At 38.9% G+C, this 14,433-nt stretch overlaps 1 protein-coding gene across 9 annotated transcripts in view; it reads left to right on the top strand.

Moving 5' to 3' along the window:
• The window catches only part of POU2F1 (POU class 2 homeobox 1), a 114,014-nt gene that overhangs the window by 58,553 nt on the left and 41,028 nt on the right, over window positions 1–14,433 (top strand). For 5 of the 9 annotated variants that reach the window (XM_048293460.1, XM_048293459.1, XM_048293439.1 and 2 more), the window contains exons 2-6: window positions 2,185–2,250; window positions 5,493–5,564; window positions 8,913–9,013; window positions 11,878–11,931; window positions 13,572–13,691. In XM_048293460.1, coding sequence (XP_048149417.1) covers window positions 2,185–2,250; window positions 5,493–5,564; window positions 8,913–9,013; window positions 11,878–11,931; window positions 13,572–13,691 — 413 coding nt within the window. The remainder of the gene's footprint in view (window positions 1–2,184; window positions 2,251–5,492; window positions 5,565–8,912; window positions 9,014–11,877; window positions 11,932–13,571; window positions 13,692–14,433) is intronic. The other 4 variants (XM_048293447.1, XM_048293446.1, XM_048293456.1 and 1 more) reach the window with 2 other exon arrangements.

Here is a 14,433-nt window from a genome sequence, read left to right as displayed (position 1 = left end):
AAGAGCAGACATTTCTGTATAGTCAGTGGAACCCATGTTCTGTTTCCAGAGTGTGAATCATGCTATCCAAATGTGTAAAATGATAAAACAAGGAGCCTGGATGCAATAGGTTCTATACCTGCAACCTTAGCAGAGCCCTGTTTTTCAAGATTTGTAGCTTGAATGTGCTAAGCAGAGGTTGTGAAAAACAGGGCAAAACTTGCAGCCTTTTGCTGAAGTGTGGGCCAGCAGTGCTCAGCTGCAAAGTTTCTCCTCATTCACTCTCCCTTTTAAAAAGCAGTTTAACACGTCTGCCTTTATACCAAGGGTAACATTGATAGTCCAGATCTCTTTTACACGTGGCTGAACATTTGAAAGATTTAAGAACAGGCATAGGAACTTTCTGAGAAGAGTTGAGGCTCTGGAGAGGTTGTGTTAACTTGTCAGGGGAAGTTTTGTGGTTGTTACAGTCCTCTGGATTTTCAAGGCTCTATTAGGTTCAACTGTCACAGTTGTTTATGTGGAAAATTATATTAGTTTTAAAAATATTGATCACAGAATCACAGAATGGTTTGGTTTGGAAGGGATCATAAAGATGATCCAGTTTCAACCCTCCAACCCCCCTGCCATGTGCAGGGACACCTTGCACTAGATCAGGTTGCTCAGAACCCCATCCAAACTGGCCTTGAAAACTTCCAGGATGGGGTATCCACCACATCTCTGGGTAACCTGTGCCAGTGTCTCACCGCCCTCACAGTAAAGAATTTCTTTCTAATATCCAGTCCAAACTTGCCCTCTTTCAGTTTAAAGCCATGCTCCCCTGTCCTATCACTACATGCCCTTCTAAAAATTCCCTCTTCGACTCTCTTGTAGGCTTCTTTAGGTACTGGGGGGCTGCTGCAAAGTCTTCATGGAGCCTTCTCCAGGCTCTACAACCCCAACTCTCTCAGCCTTTCCCCATGGCAGGGGTGCTCCAGCCCTCTGATCATCTTGATGGCCTCTTGACTCACTCCAACAGGTCTCTGTCCTTCCTGGGCACTGGTAGTAGCAGGTGATGGTACATGGCAATAGTCCATCTTCTCATTTCCAGCTTTCATGGACTGCCAAGCACTGAGGTGTCTGGGCATTCTTGGAACTGTCTGTGCTAAAGATGCAGCATAGTTAATGCTGCTCTCCTGTATTCTTCTTCAGCCTGTTGGTATTTTGGAAATCGCTGCTTTGATGAAAGTGCATGGCAGAGGTAACCTTTCAAGCACCTAGCAAGAGAATATCCTGGAGTAAAGGGTTCATTTTAAGCTCATTGAACTTGCTTTCAGCTCATTATGGGAATGGAAGAGTGTGCTTAAGGATTTGCTTACACTTGAGTTTATGAGCTGTTCTGTCTTGAGATTCTTTTTGTAATTTTGGTTTGTGATAATGTGGCACACTGGGGTCGGTGGCAAGGCATGAGGAGGTAATAAGCTGGAAAGCTGACGCTATACACAGAACATCTGTATAGATTCCTATATAAGGAAACTATATTCTGTCTGCCATCTGGAGAGGCCCTCTGCATTGCACTGTATTCAGCTGACAGGCTTTGAAACCAGGAACAGACTTTTCAATATATTCATCCAGAGGAAGAAAGAAGAGGAATTATTTTATATTTGTATGGTTTTGCATGAATATCTAGGAAATATAAAATGACCTAATGTCAGTGACATTCCAGTAAAATAGAAATGCAGTATTAGAAAAATGGCATCCATTTAATTATAATGGCTGAATTTCCTTTCTTTTGTTGGGGTGGGGCAGGGGGAACAAACACAAGAATAATGTAGGCCATGATGGTCAGAGTTAATGTTTTTGAATCTTGATGTAGTCATTGTTCCTTCCTTCCCCCTCCTTTTTTTTTTTTCTGTGACTTTCATTGTATTGAAAATTAAGTTCCTACCTATCACTGCCCTCCAGCATGCTGTCTTTTATTCCCTTAATACCACGTTTTCACATATGGGAATAATGTCATAGAAAATTTTGAAATAATATTTATCTGGAAGATTCAGTATTGTGTTCTGGTTTTGGTTGTTCTTTTTTTTTTTGTGTTATGATCTGATTTAGGGTAAAGTACGTAGCAAATTTCTGATGTTCTGTACTTCCCTTGAACAAAAAGCTTTGAATAGATTTGGGGATTTTTTGCTGTATTGTTTTATCTTTCTTTCTGTTTTCTTGCAGACTCAAGAATGAACAATCCGTCAGAAACCAGTAAACCATCGATGGAGAGTGGGGACGGGAACACAGGTAAGAAATGATCAATTGGTGCACAGATATTTTCTGGTGCAGTTGAATGGATATTAAAAGCAAAATATCTTTACTCATTTAGTGGGATTTAAAAAACCCACAAAACCAACCAAACAAAAACCTACACCCACTGTTTTTAGAGATTTGGAAATACTTTTGTCATTAACCCTGCTGTATGCAGGGCATTATTCACACCTACTTTACTGGAGCACCACCCACACTTTTTATATAAAATTTCCCTTTCCCACTTTTTCTATCTGTAATTTAGTTTCTGATACTACTGAAGCTCTGGTGGCACTAGCTCTCCATAAATAGTCTCATTTTTTCCTGGCAGAGCATACCTTCGGCACTTCTAACTTCATCGTTTATTTTTGGGTTGAAATTTTCCCTGGCAGATGTGGGCCACTGCCTGATCTTGTTTCCATTTTAGATTTCATTCAAGCTGTCACAACAGTTCTCAAGAACAAGTTAAATGGAGAAAGCATAATATCCCAAAATTTCAAAAAATGTTAGCCAGCTTTTCTGTAATTTCTTTGTGCCTTAGAACAGAACCTTGAAATCTGGTGGGGAAGAACAGATTTTGTGTCAGGGGCAGTGTGCCTTTTGGCATGTCCTTAAGATGTGACTAAATCCTAAGCCATTGAAGAAGCTTGGTGTGCCACTGTAAGTTAATCGTGCTATCTCATGCTTTAATTCCTTTCTAGAGGTGATATAATGTTCATTCTGAAAGCAAGAGAAATGGCAGTTCTGAATGGGAAGTAAGTAGTTTAACCTACCTCAGGATCTTCTCTCAGCTCAGAATAGTGTTTGGGAAGAGAAAATTCTGATGAGGAGGAACTTGTTGCTTTGAGAGAAGTGTAGTTACCTTGTATGAGGAAAACTAGTTTTCTTCTTCATGGTTCAATAATAAGAGTTTTATTTTAAACTCTGGAGTTGTGATCAAATTAACACAATTTAATTTTCTTTAATCCAAGGGGCTGGATTTTTTTCTGCCAATGCATGGGGTCAGTGAAAAAGAATTCTGCCTGCTTATTAATGTGTGTTTTGTTCCTGGCATCTTAGGTTTTATAATTGTCATTGTATTTTTAATAGGAAAGGTATCAATTCTTTTTTTTGCACCAAAGTGTTTTATTATGTATTTAATGGTTTAAGATTATATAAAATATTATTTCAAAGACATACAGGTTGTAAATATTTCATGATCATAAACATCATCAAGGGAACAACAGTTTTAAATATCCCTGTGGACTCCTTGTAGCTAGAGGATGTGTGTAAACTTCTGAGAAAATTTGGATTTCCTCCCCAGTTCCGTGCATGTGCTTTCTCCAGAGTGCATTCCCAACACAGTTCTCTCAGTGCAACTTTAGCAGTTCCACCTTAACTGAGCTGGTAAGGAGGAGGATTTGCTTTATTCAAAGGTAGCCAGTCAGTTATCACAGGAGCATTGCATCTGCCTCAGCAGAACTTGGCTCTCTTAAATATTTCATCATTGTGAAGGTGGGGGTCATGGCATAAAATGGATGGATTGTAAAGCTGCATGTAGGTCCTTTCACGTTAGAAGGGGCTACAATGACTGTATTTTTATACTCTAATATTAAAGTTAGTTATTACAAAAGTTTGATTCTGACTGGTGTTTGTAACTTCCGGAATATTGCTTCTTTAGTTTAAATGTTTCCAGTCTTTCCTTCTAGTTTTGTATCCTGATTTTTAAATTATATGAACTAAAGTAATCTAGAATTTTTGAGGACTCTCTGTTCAAAGTCATTGCTTTGTTTTTAAATGTAGTGCTCCTAAACCACTGGAGGTAGTGATTGATGGCATTTGTGATGTTCTTTGGGAGCTCAAGCATCAGTTGTATTAGTCAACTTGGCAGATGTTAGTCTCTGAAAGGAATACTCACAGAATGTAGTTTTAGGCTTCTGATTGGGGTACTTAGATTAAGGTTCTGGGCTCAGTGCATACTTGAGTGAAAAGAAGTCAGCGTTCAGCTCAGATGCTGAGGAACTGGAAGTGCCATTGATTTTCTGTCAGTGCCTGTGCTCCCCCGATAATGCGTGATGATCATTTTTATAAACACTCAAGAGTTCTTATTTTTGTAACTTTCTCTAACTGTCTACTTTCCAGTGACATTTGTAAATCACTTGAGTCTGCTGTGTATACACTAATAGTCTATCTTTTAAACCTCAGTGGATGTTTGTTTGGGTCATTCCTGGTTTAAACTGTAGTGAGGTAATGCGACTTGAAAATGTTAAGAGAAATTACTGTGCATCTTGAATTTACATTTGGCTGACCTGCTGTCCTCAGAAGAAAACAATAGTTACCACTGGTTAAAGATGACAACATCAGTAATTCTCTGAGCTCTCAGCTAAGTTTCATGGAAGTTAACAAACTAGGGTTTTGTATTTTGAGCTCTGACTATTTAGGGAACATCATAAAGTATAAATATATTGGTCACAATATATATAAAGTATAAATAATATATACAATATATAAATAATATAAACAATATATATAAAGTATAAATATATTGGTCACAATACAATGCCTGAAATATGTTACGACTTTAAATTTTTTGTGGTAACTGGACTTGCCTTTTAAGCATCTGAAAAACCAACCCATATTTCAGACCAGTTAAAAACAACAACCAAAACACACAAGTACAGGAACTGTTGGATGGCTGTTTTCGTAAGAACATGGATTGACCAACTGGTCGTCAGTATTGCAGAGTTAGAGAAATCTTTTCCAGCCTTCAGTTGTGGGTAGACAGTCAACGTAGTATCTGCTGGAGAAAGGAGAAGTAAGAAGAATGTCTTACAGGAAATGGATAGCCCTTTTGATCTCCTTTTTATAGGCAGCATAAAATTTTCCAAAACATCTCAACCTTTTTGTTTGTTTAATGCATCTTCTCTTGTGAGAGCTGTGTGAATGCAGAACTCTGAAAGCCAAGGTTATAAAGACTATGGAAACTGTGCTACTATGACATGCATTGACATAGCACCAAAATAATAGTTTTTGTAAATGTAGTATTTGGAAGGATTCTAAAGATTCTTGTTTGCATTGCTTCATTCCAAAGATTGATTTTCTGGTTTCTGTAAGAAAGAAGTCTATAGGAGAGACCATGAAATATTCTTCAACTGCTAAAACTGGGCAAATATCAGTGCTAAACTTGTTATTAGGAAATGTGGACAGGGAAACAACAATTTCTGAGTATTGGGGATATGTCTCTCTCTCTCTTTCAACAGAGAGGGAAAGAGGGAGCGACCTGGGAAAATACATTGGTGATGCTGAGAGATGTCTCCGAGATCACAGTGCAGGTACCCAATCCAGCTAGTTTTGAAATTTTCCTTCTCCTTGGCTGCCTTCCCTTTCTGAGTTCTTTCTTGCACCTTACTGCACATCTCCCCAGACCTCACTCCTCTTCCTTTCTAATGCTTTTTGCAAACTCAGGCAGAAGTCTGATGATTATGATTGAATTTTGGAAGTAAGTTGTTCTCCTGACTGCAGGTGCAATTTTACCTTGCCTGTTCCGCTTTGTCATGTGTTTACCCTCTGCAGGTACAATTCCAAGATGGCATAAAATAATCCATGTTCAGTACATAGTGTTCTGTTCCTTTCCTTGGAGTAGCACTGTATTGGTCTTCATCCAGACTAACTCCCATGAAGTGGCTCAGCACATGGCTGAATTGGTGCCAGAATTTAAACATGCTTGGGTTACACTGGACCTCGACTGTAAGGATGAAGTTTCATCCGACAGCTTGCTGGGGGCAGAGCACCAAAACAAAACAAACTACTTGTGAACTACCAGAAGGGGCAGGACAGGATCAATGGAGTTGGAAACCAAGAAGACAGGGAGAGATGGGAGATGGAGAGTTCCCACTCTTTTTGGGCTGTTTCTGGTGTTGGTGAGCTCTGGCAGTTGTGGAAGTTGGGATGAAGATGGAAAATACATGAATACTTGGGATTGTTAAATTGACAGTACTTGTGATTGCATCTGCCATGGCTGTTAATCATCACAGGGTTTTGTATTTAAGTCTTACCTTGAGCAAAAGTGGCATTCTAGTCCTTTCATGTCCTCACAACGTGCTGACATTCTGCTTCTGACAGCTCCATTTTCCAGCTCCATATCAGATTCCTTTGATTCAGTGGGAGTGGTATCACATCCTTCTGAAAACCCGAAAAGCAAGGCCTCTCATATGCTGGACTCAGTTTTCCTTGCTGTTCTTCAGAAGACATAGGCATCCTGTGATAAATGCAAGCAACCAGGGTAGCATTCCTTCCAAAATGAAGGCTGCATCCAGAGGGGAAGGGGCATTGTCCTTCCAAACACCAAAGAAAGTTTAAGATGCAAGTAGTAGAACAGAGAGTGAACAAGTGTGATGTGGATTTTTTCGCCCTGAATTTGGTTTTGGGAGGCCTGGGGAGAGGGAGCTGGTGTCTTTCGAGAATTTAAAGAAAATGTTGGTTTTTTTTCAGTGCCTATCTCAGTTGTTTGTTGGGGAGGTTTTAAGTTCAGTCTTGGAACTTGCTTTGTTCAAAACTAGGAGGCTTGTTTCAGATTTCCGTATTAAGGGTCAGCAGAACTGCCAGCTGGAGCATTTCTTCTGCGCACATGCACAGTAGTGCTCTTTTAATATGGTATCATTTTTTGAGGTTCTTTTTGGAAGATAGTTAACTAGAACAGCTTCCCCTGTTTACCTAAGGTGAGACCTCCAGCTGGTCCTCTCAGAAACAGGTAATTTGTTTTAACCCCCACAAGTTTCCTGTTGGAATGAGGAGTATTGCCTTACAGTAGGTTTTCTTATCTGTATTTTTTTCACTCCCTGACCATTGAAAACTAATTCAAAACCTTTGCTTAGATGAGGAGGTGGTAGATTGTTTCCTTTGAATTATGGTAGCTATTTGTCAGGAATTACTTTTATATATTTACCCAACCACTTTTCCATTCCCTTTGGATTTCTACATGGAGAGAATTCTGAAGTTTACTGGAAAGAATGAAGATAGATGAGATTCTTCTGCTTCTTTCCAGCAGACCTTATTATATACCATTCTTTGGAGAAAGGCAACCAAGTTGGATTCCTTCAAGATCAATTCAGACCAGTCAGAGTCCTTACATTCACTTTAATATGGAATTTTAGACTCATTAAGCAAAATAATTTGATGTAGTTTAAAACTGGAATATTTTTAACACGTCTATGGATCTTTGGCTGCATGTATGTCGTTCAAGTTTGTAAAACTTGACCCAAAGCATAGAATTGAAAACTTTGGAGTTGACCAAGTCTTCCCCCACAGAACCTCCATCAAAGATGCATCAAAGGCCACCTTGCACGGTTGGTAGGAAACTTGATATTGTATCTGTATTTAATTGAACAGTGGCTCAATCCTAGGAAATGTTACCTGTGTAAGCTGTTCGTAGGTCAAAAAGAGCAGTGTAAGATATTGGACAGTCTATTTTACTAATCACATTTTATGCCTGCTTGCTTTTGCAGATGTTTCCAAGGAATAGCAGCCACCTGTTGTTGTTTAACAACTGTGACTCTTTTGCTCAGTAGATAACCTAGGTTTTTATGGCAAAGAATGTAGATAATTGAAGGAATTTTGAAGTAGGAGTTACTATGCACACCTGCCCATAGGCCCTGAACAAAATCTGTTTGTCATGACGAGTAAACACGCAAGTCTAAAGCTGGTTTTGCTTCATTTCAGTCACGCAATTTGAAAGATTGCATCATCTGTTCCCGAAATTTCCCTGCAGCCCAACACACTCAGAGTCTCCCTTCCTGTCGTTAACCACTGTGGGTAGTAACAAAACAAAAAAACTTATTTTTTTCTTTTCCTTTTTCTTCTCACACCCAGATTATTTTGGGATAGTTTAGGGGCTTAGACTTTAGGAGTTTAGGAAAAGACTGCAAAAATGTAGGGAAAAAAAAGTAGTTTTTAGTTATATGAGAGGTAGTGAAAGCAGAAGCAAGCCCAGGCAGTTATCTAATGAGACCTCTGAACAAATTTTAATGGAAATGTGGAGGTGTCATTCTGGAAAGAGTAAACCTGTGGTCCATAACTGCTGTCTGTACATGGGGCTTCTATTTTCATCAAGTATTATTTTACCTGTCTTTAAGGAAAGGTGACTTATATGAACCTTGCTGTTCACACTTTCTGAACTTGAAGATAGTCTTCAGCTGCTGGATAGAGGGTGCATGGAGAATGGAAACACAGTTTCATCATAGCAGCAAGCTCCCATTTGGTTCTCAAACCATGTAGAGAGTGATGCCATAGTAGTGTACGTAGAAACACAGGTCATAGAATCATTTAGGTTGGAAAAGACCTTTAAGATTGTCAAGTCCAACTGTTAATGCTGCCAAGTGCACCATTAAACCATGTCCCTATGTGCCACATCTACAGATCTTTTCAATATCTTCAGGTATTTAAAAGAGTAGATGATGGAAGCTAAAGAAAATGTGACATTGGTTTTGTTCAGCTGAGAAATGCTCTATTATGAGGCCTGGACACTGCATCCCCACTTTCACTAAAAATATTCAATTCTTGTAACTCTCAGGTGTTTTTTTACTATATAATGTTGAGAGAATAGCAGGAAACTTGGAGTATTAATTCTTATTCCACTTATTAAAAGTAATAATTAATAGTTTTCAATATCTCTCTTTCTCCAGGCACGCAAACAAATGGCCTGGACTTTCAAAAGCAGCCTGTGCCTGTCGGAGGAGCAATCTCTACAGCCCAGGCCCAGGCCTTCCTTGGGCACCTTCATCAGGTAAGAGAAGACCCATTTCAAACAGGGGAGACTCAGGCAGCTGGGAATACAGCTACCCTGGTGTGTTCCTTGTTCTCTCTTTCTGTGATTGATGGAGAGTCATTTATTAGAACATAAATATGGGTACACCACCTGGTTAAAGAGCGTGGATGGGAAAAAATCCTGATTGTGGCACTCACTTGATTGCATTAGGCTGCAGAATGTGTCAAGATAGGGTGAGACCTCCTTGGGAGAGCTATAAATCACCTTTTTGGGGACTTGAGAATGCCTAATTTTTGTGGTGTGTTTTGGAGTAGGTTTTTATGTTGTTCGTTTATTTTGTTGTTGTTGTTTTAACCTTAATAGAGATACCACGTTGAAAGGCAAGACAAAATTTAAATTTTTTAGGAAAGGATTTTACTGGTCCAACAGCTGCCAAGGTTCCAAAACTGTCACTATCTAGTTAAAAACACTTCACTCTTACACATTAGCTGGAAAGAAAGTTGATTGTACTTACTAAGCATATATGTTTTGTGAGGTTTTCTTTTTTTACGAAAAAGTTATTTCAGTGACCTGTTTGTCAGATGATATTCAGACTTCTAATACTGCCCCTCTGTTCTGCTGCTGCTGTGTTTAGGGAATCAAAGCTGAACTTCAGATGCAGGCTGAAGCAAAATGGGGCATCCCTAGGTAAAGAGAAGTATAAGGGGCATTTTTTTGTAGTTTTTTATCTGTTCGCACTTGATGTATGAAAACAAATGTCCTAATTTCTTTCCCTTCCTCTGCACCAAGTTTAAACTTTAAAATACTGTACCTAATTGGATGACCTTGAATGTTTGAGGTCTGAGGTTGCGCAGTTATTGTGGTATAATTGAAGTACTGAAGCTTTTATGCCCTCTTTTAAGAGCTCTGAACTGCCGTTTTATTGTATGGAACATTCCACATGTCTTGTCACATAATTGCAATTTTCCTAGCAGATTGGTTTATATAGGACCTAGGGAGTGCCACTGTTTGAATGTGCTGAACCAATAGGCTGTTGTAGGCTGCCTTTATGTGGAGAGAAGCTGACTAGTTTTCATGGGTTGCCAGCGTGTGTTTAACATGGAGACAGATACGGCTGTTCTGCAGAATTCTCTGTGTTTGTTTTAGTCCTCGTTTTGTTATATAGATTGACCCAGGACAGTAATTGGGTTTAGCACAGTGCTTTATCCTGCTTTGGAAATGTATTTATTTAAACAGTTGTCAGGATCTTTATAACTTCATGTTTGGTAAAGTGTGATTCATTTCTTGAATCTGGTTCAAAAGAAAATCTCAGGTATTCTTTATTTGCCTGCAGGTGTGTGGGAATCTATTGTCAAACTGTCCTCTGCTAGTGAGGCTGCTGTTAGTGGGGTGTTACTCAACCTTAACACACAGTGCTTTGCTCTAGACTAATGCAAAATACTAGGCTGTAGACAGCATTCAGGTACAGCTTGATTTCTAATTTGGAAATGTTGGTTGTGTGGTGAAAGGGATGTCCAAATTGCAATTCACAGAGATTTTCAGGAATATGCTGGCTGTACCTAAGCAATTTACATTTGTGGTCTTTTATGTGGTGTTTGTGTAATTTTAAAGTATTAGTTTGAGTGTATCATTTGGATGGCAGGGTGGCGTTATTTAGTTTATTCTCTGCTCTTAATCCATGTTAAAAGCACAGATTACGTCAACTGTGTCAAACTGTATTTTGCTTCTGATGAGGAGGGGCTTTTCTGGGAGTGTTTGCTTAGATGTAGATCATGCTTAGTATGTCTAGTACCTTCACCTAAAGCAGTAGGAAATATTTCCAAGGTGACTCTTCCAAGGTTGCCTGTTGAAAATATTCAGTTATTAATTTCATGTGCTGCAATTTTTTCTGTGCTTGAAAATATGTGGACTCTTTATGTGGGAACATCTTTTTCTAGAGTCAAGAGTGCTTCATTTTGCTTTGCTTTATTGTATCCTTACCTGTCATCTGGTTTTCAAAGGAGCAGTGGTTTTCAAACATGGCCAGAGATGGAATTCTCTACAGGCTGTTACTCTGACCTTTGAAAGTGTTGGTAATTAATTATAGAGCATTCCTTCTTTATAACTAGGGGTGCTTGTAGAAACAAGGCGGGACTGATTAAAATGGGTTTCAGTAAATGAAAATATAGCATTTTTTGTACAGAGGAAATACTTCTTAGACATAAAAAAGCACTCCAAAAGTCTCACTTTATGAAGCATCCATTTTTCCTTGCTGCTCACCCACAAGACCTTCTTTGGGCCTGTTAATCACAAACATTGCATTCCAGTTTTAAGTATACCTGAATCGATACAGCCTTTGTAAAGTGTCTCCGGTCCTCTGTGTTGAGATCTCCTTTTCAGTGGCTGAGGGCTGCAAATACTTGAATGGGTTAATTTGAGGGAGAGTGGTTATGCTCTGGGTTCCGTGCTGTGCACGTGCTTGCTCAAATAAGAAAGCTGGTGAGTGCAGTGTTGGGAAGACCCATTCTGAAATGTGAGTAGGAAGATGATGATGAGTAGAGCTTAATGCCCTGCCCTGAAGTCTGGATTTTTCCAACAGGAATAGGACTAGTTGGCCTGTCCACCCCAATATGGTTTGTTTCAACTCCATCCATGATACCATCTAGATCCTTAGGCAGGGATACCTTCAGTAAGAGGTAGATAAACAACATCATGGAAGAGTCTTACCAGGTCTGTTTCAGCCTGGAGTACAACCCCTATTCCACTGATTCAGGTGTTAGAGGGGCATGCGTTGTGCTTGGGAGTTTTTGTTGGGATGTGGGTGGGGAAGATTGGGGTTTTTTTACATTGTTAGTTTTCTGTGGATTCTACATTATTTCATTTCCATTTTTGCACTGTTGTAGGTCCAGCTCGCTGGAACAAGTTTACAGGCTGCTGCTCAGTCCTTAAATGTACAGGTAAAGAGAGTTACCTTCTGCTGCTCATCCTTCTCTCATCCCAAACAGCATCAGTAGAGATAGTTCTTAACCTATGATATATTACTCTGTTTTTTCAGTCTGACTGGTTTTGCAAGTGATAGATATGAAGGAATAACAGTGTTACAGCTGTAAATCAGGTTCAGGATTTGTAAGCATTCAGACTCTGGAGTTGTTTAAAACATGGAGTGATCATAACTTAATGTTGAATTTTAGTCTGGTGTAGTATCATGAAAACCTTAAAACTCCAGGAATATTTCATGTTCTTCTGTTTATTAACTTGCTTTAGACACACAGCGAGGATTACTTTGCAAATTGTCCTTACTTCTAGTAATTGAAAATAGGAATATAATGTACCAGTAACTGCATAATGTGGCTAGTTTCGACTGCTTGTTGAAATAACACACAGTGATTTCAAAGTAAGTCAGAGAAATTGTTGTTTAGTAATGTACATGAGACAACAGAGCTTTCAAACTTTTCTATGATGCTGAGCACTTCAGTTTATCTGTTAACATTCTACTTCCTCTCTGTACTGTATTAAGGGGCAAGGGATGCAGTTTTAATGAAAACCGGTTTCAGTATTGCTTGTTATTAAAGAACGTAGGTAGTGCATTACATGAAATGCAATAGAATGTGGACCCACTTATACATAATAACAATTTGGAAAGAAGAGGAGGTATAGTGACCTTCCTTTCTAAGAGGAAGGAGGCAGAAAATTGCCTTGGTTGCCATGGTAAACTTCCATCCCTGAGAGAGATGTTGGCAAACAGGCTGTATCTCCAGTGCAGAATGTTTACAGTCCTGCGCTGTAATTATCGCTCAATGACTGGCAGAATTAATCAGAGCCTTTATGTTAATTAGCCCCCTCTGCAGTCCCCAAAACAGGTGGTGGAAAATATGCAAATCTATGCAGAATTGTAATGTTCTGCATAACCAGTTTTAATTATCATAAAACTCTCTCCCCCTCTTCATGCACTTGCATTTCCTCCTTCATGTCTTCACAATTTCTTCTGTTTAAAAAGCAAACAACCAAACCACAAAAATAAATCAAAATAAACTTGAATCTTTTAAAAGAAAGTGTTATTCAATTAAATAAATGCTTTGAGTATATAAAAGCACTGTATATATTATATGTTTTGCTGTAAGTAGAGAAACTTGTGAGGATTTTTCAGAAAGGTTCTGTATAAGCCAACAGTATGATGACTTAGAGGTACAGGATGGAGATAGAGAAAATGGAAACACAATCTCCTTTCCCTCGTTCCATTGTTCAGGATTTTAGGCAATGAATAATTTTAACAACCTTCTCTTTCTTTATGGTGAAAGGTAGCGTCAGCTTCAGTTGCATGGCGTAAAATGAAATGAGACCTGAAAATAATGTCAGAGACTTAGAGGAGACCAGAGAGTCTCTTTGTTTTGTTTAAGCTGCATTACCTACAGACGTGTTTGAGCAGTCGTAGCTGAGATGGTGGGCACACAGAGCCGTTGCTTAAACACACTCTTAAAATAAACCCAAGGGCTTTTTGTATGCAGATGAAAGATTTTTATTGTGCAGTGTTGAGATAGCAGTGTTATACATTAACATCTGTTTTACACTATAAAGAGTTGTATTTTTTTTTGACTAGTCTAAATCTAATGAAGAATCTGGGGACTCTCAGCAGCCAAGCCAGCCTTCCCAGCAGCCTTCAGTGCAGGCGGCCATACCCCAGACCCAGCTCATGCTGGCCGGAGGACAGATCACCGGGGTAAGAGTTACCCAGGGATGCTGCAGTCCCACACAGCTGTCACTGAGGGGCACTGCAATTTCCTTTAACGTAGGGAGAAACTTCAGTGGAGGTGGTGACAGAAAATATTTTCCTAAAATATTAAGCAGACTATAATATTTGGGGTTTGTCAAAAAGTATTTGCATCCAAACAATAACGACAATGAAGAATTCTTTTTCTCTGTTCTCAGTATCCCTTTTTGATCTGCAAAGAAGTTAAAACCTGTTGTGTGTGCAAATGAGACAGTCATTGATGTCATGAAGAAGAATTAAAATTTTTTTTCAAGATTAAAATAAGGCATGGGAGAACAAGACTAAATCTTACAGCTGGATGAAGAACAAAAATTATGGGAATTGTTAATTTTTCCTCTTCTCAAACATATTTCTTTTTAAGTAACTCTATTAGTACTTTTCTTAAGCCTGTTCAACCCTTTTGTTTTAACCTACCAGTTTTGAGGGGTTTTGCAAAGCTTTGGGAGTAAATATGGCATAATCGTTGTTTTAGACTTTCTAGTGTTTCTGAATTGTTGTAAGGCTTTCAGTCATTGCAAAAAAAGAGCAAGTTTTGTGAATCGGCTAGGTTGAAGAATTTGCTTCCATATAATCAGCTTTGTAATATAAGAGTTTGTGTGTTAATAAGCTTAGGGCAGTTGCTCCAACAATGTGTTCATGATTTGAAGTGCTAGGTTAGATCAGCCCTACACTTGCATGAAATGACTTCTTA

This window comes from Corvus hawaiiensis, chromosome 2 (assembly GCF_020740725.1).
Source record: "Corvus hawaiiensis isolate bCorHaw1 chromosome 2, bCorHaw1.pri.cur, whole genome shotgun sequence".
Classification (NCBI taxonomy): Eukaryota; Metazoa; Chordata; class Aves; order Passeriformes; family Corvidae; genus Corvus; species Corvus hawaiiensis.
The sequence above is the reverse complement of the archived record's forward strand: the minus strand, read 5'-3'. Positions and strand labels throughout refer to the sequence as shown.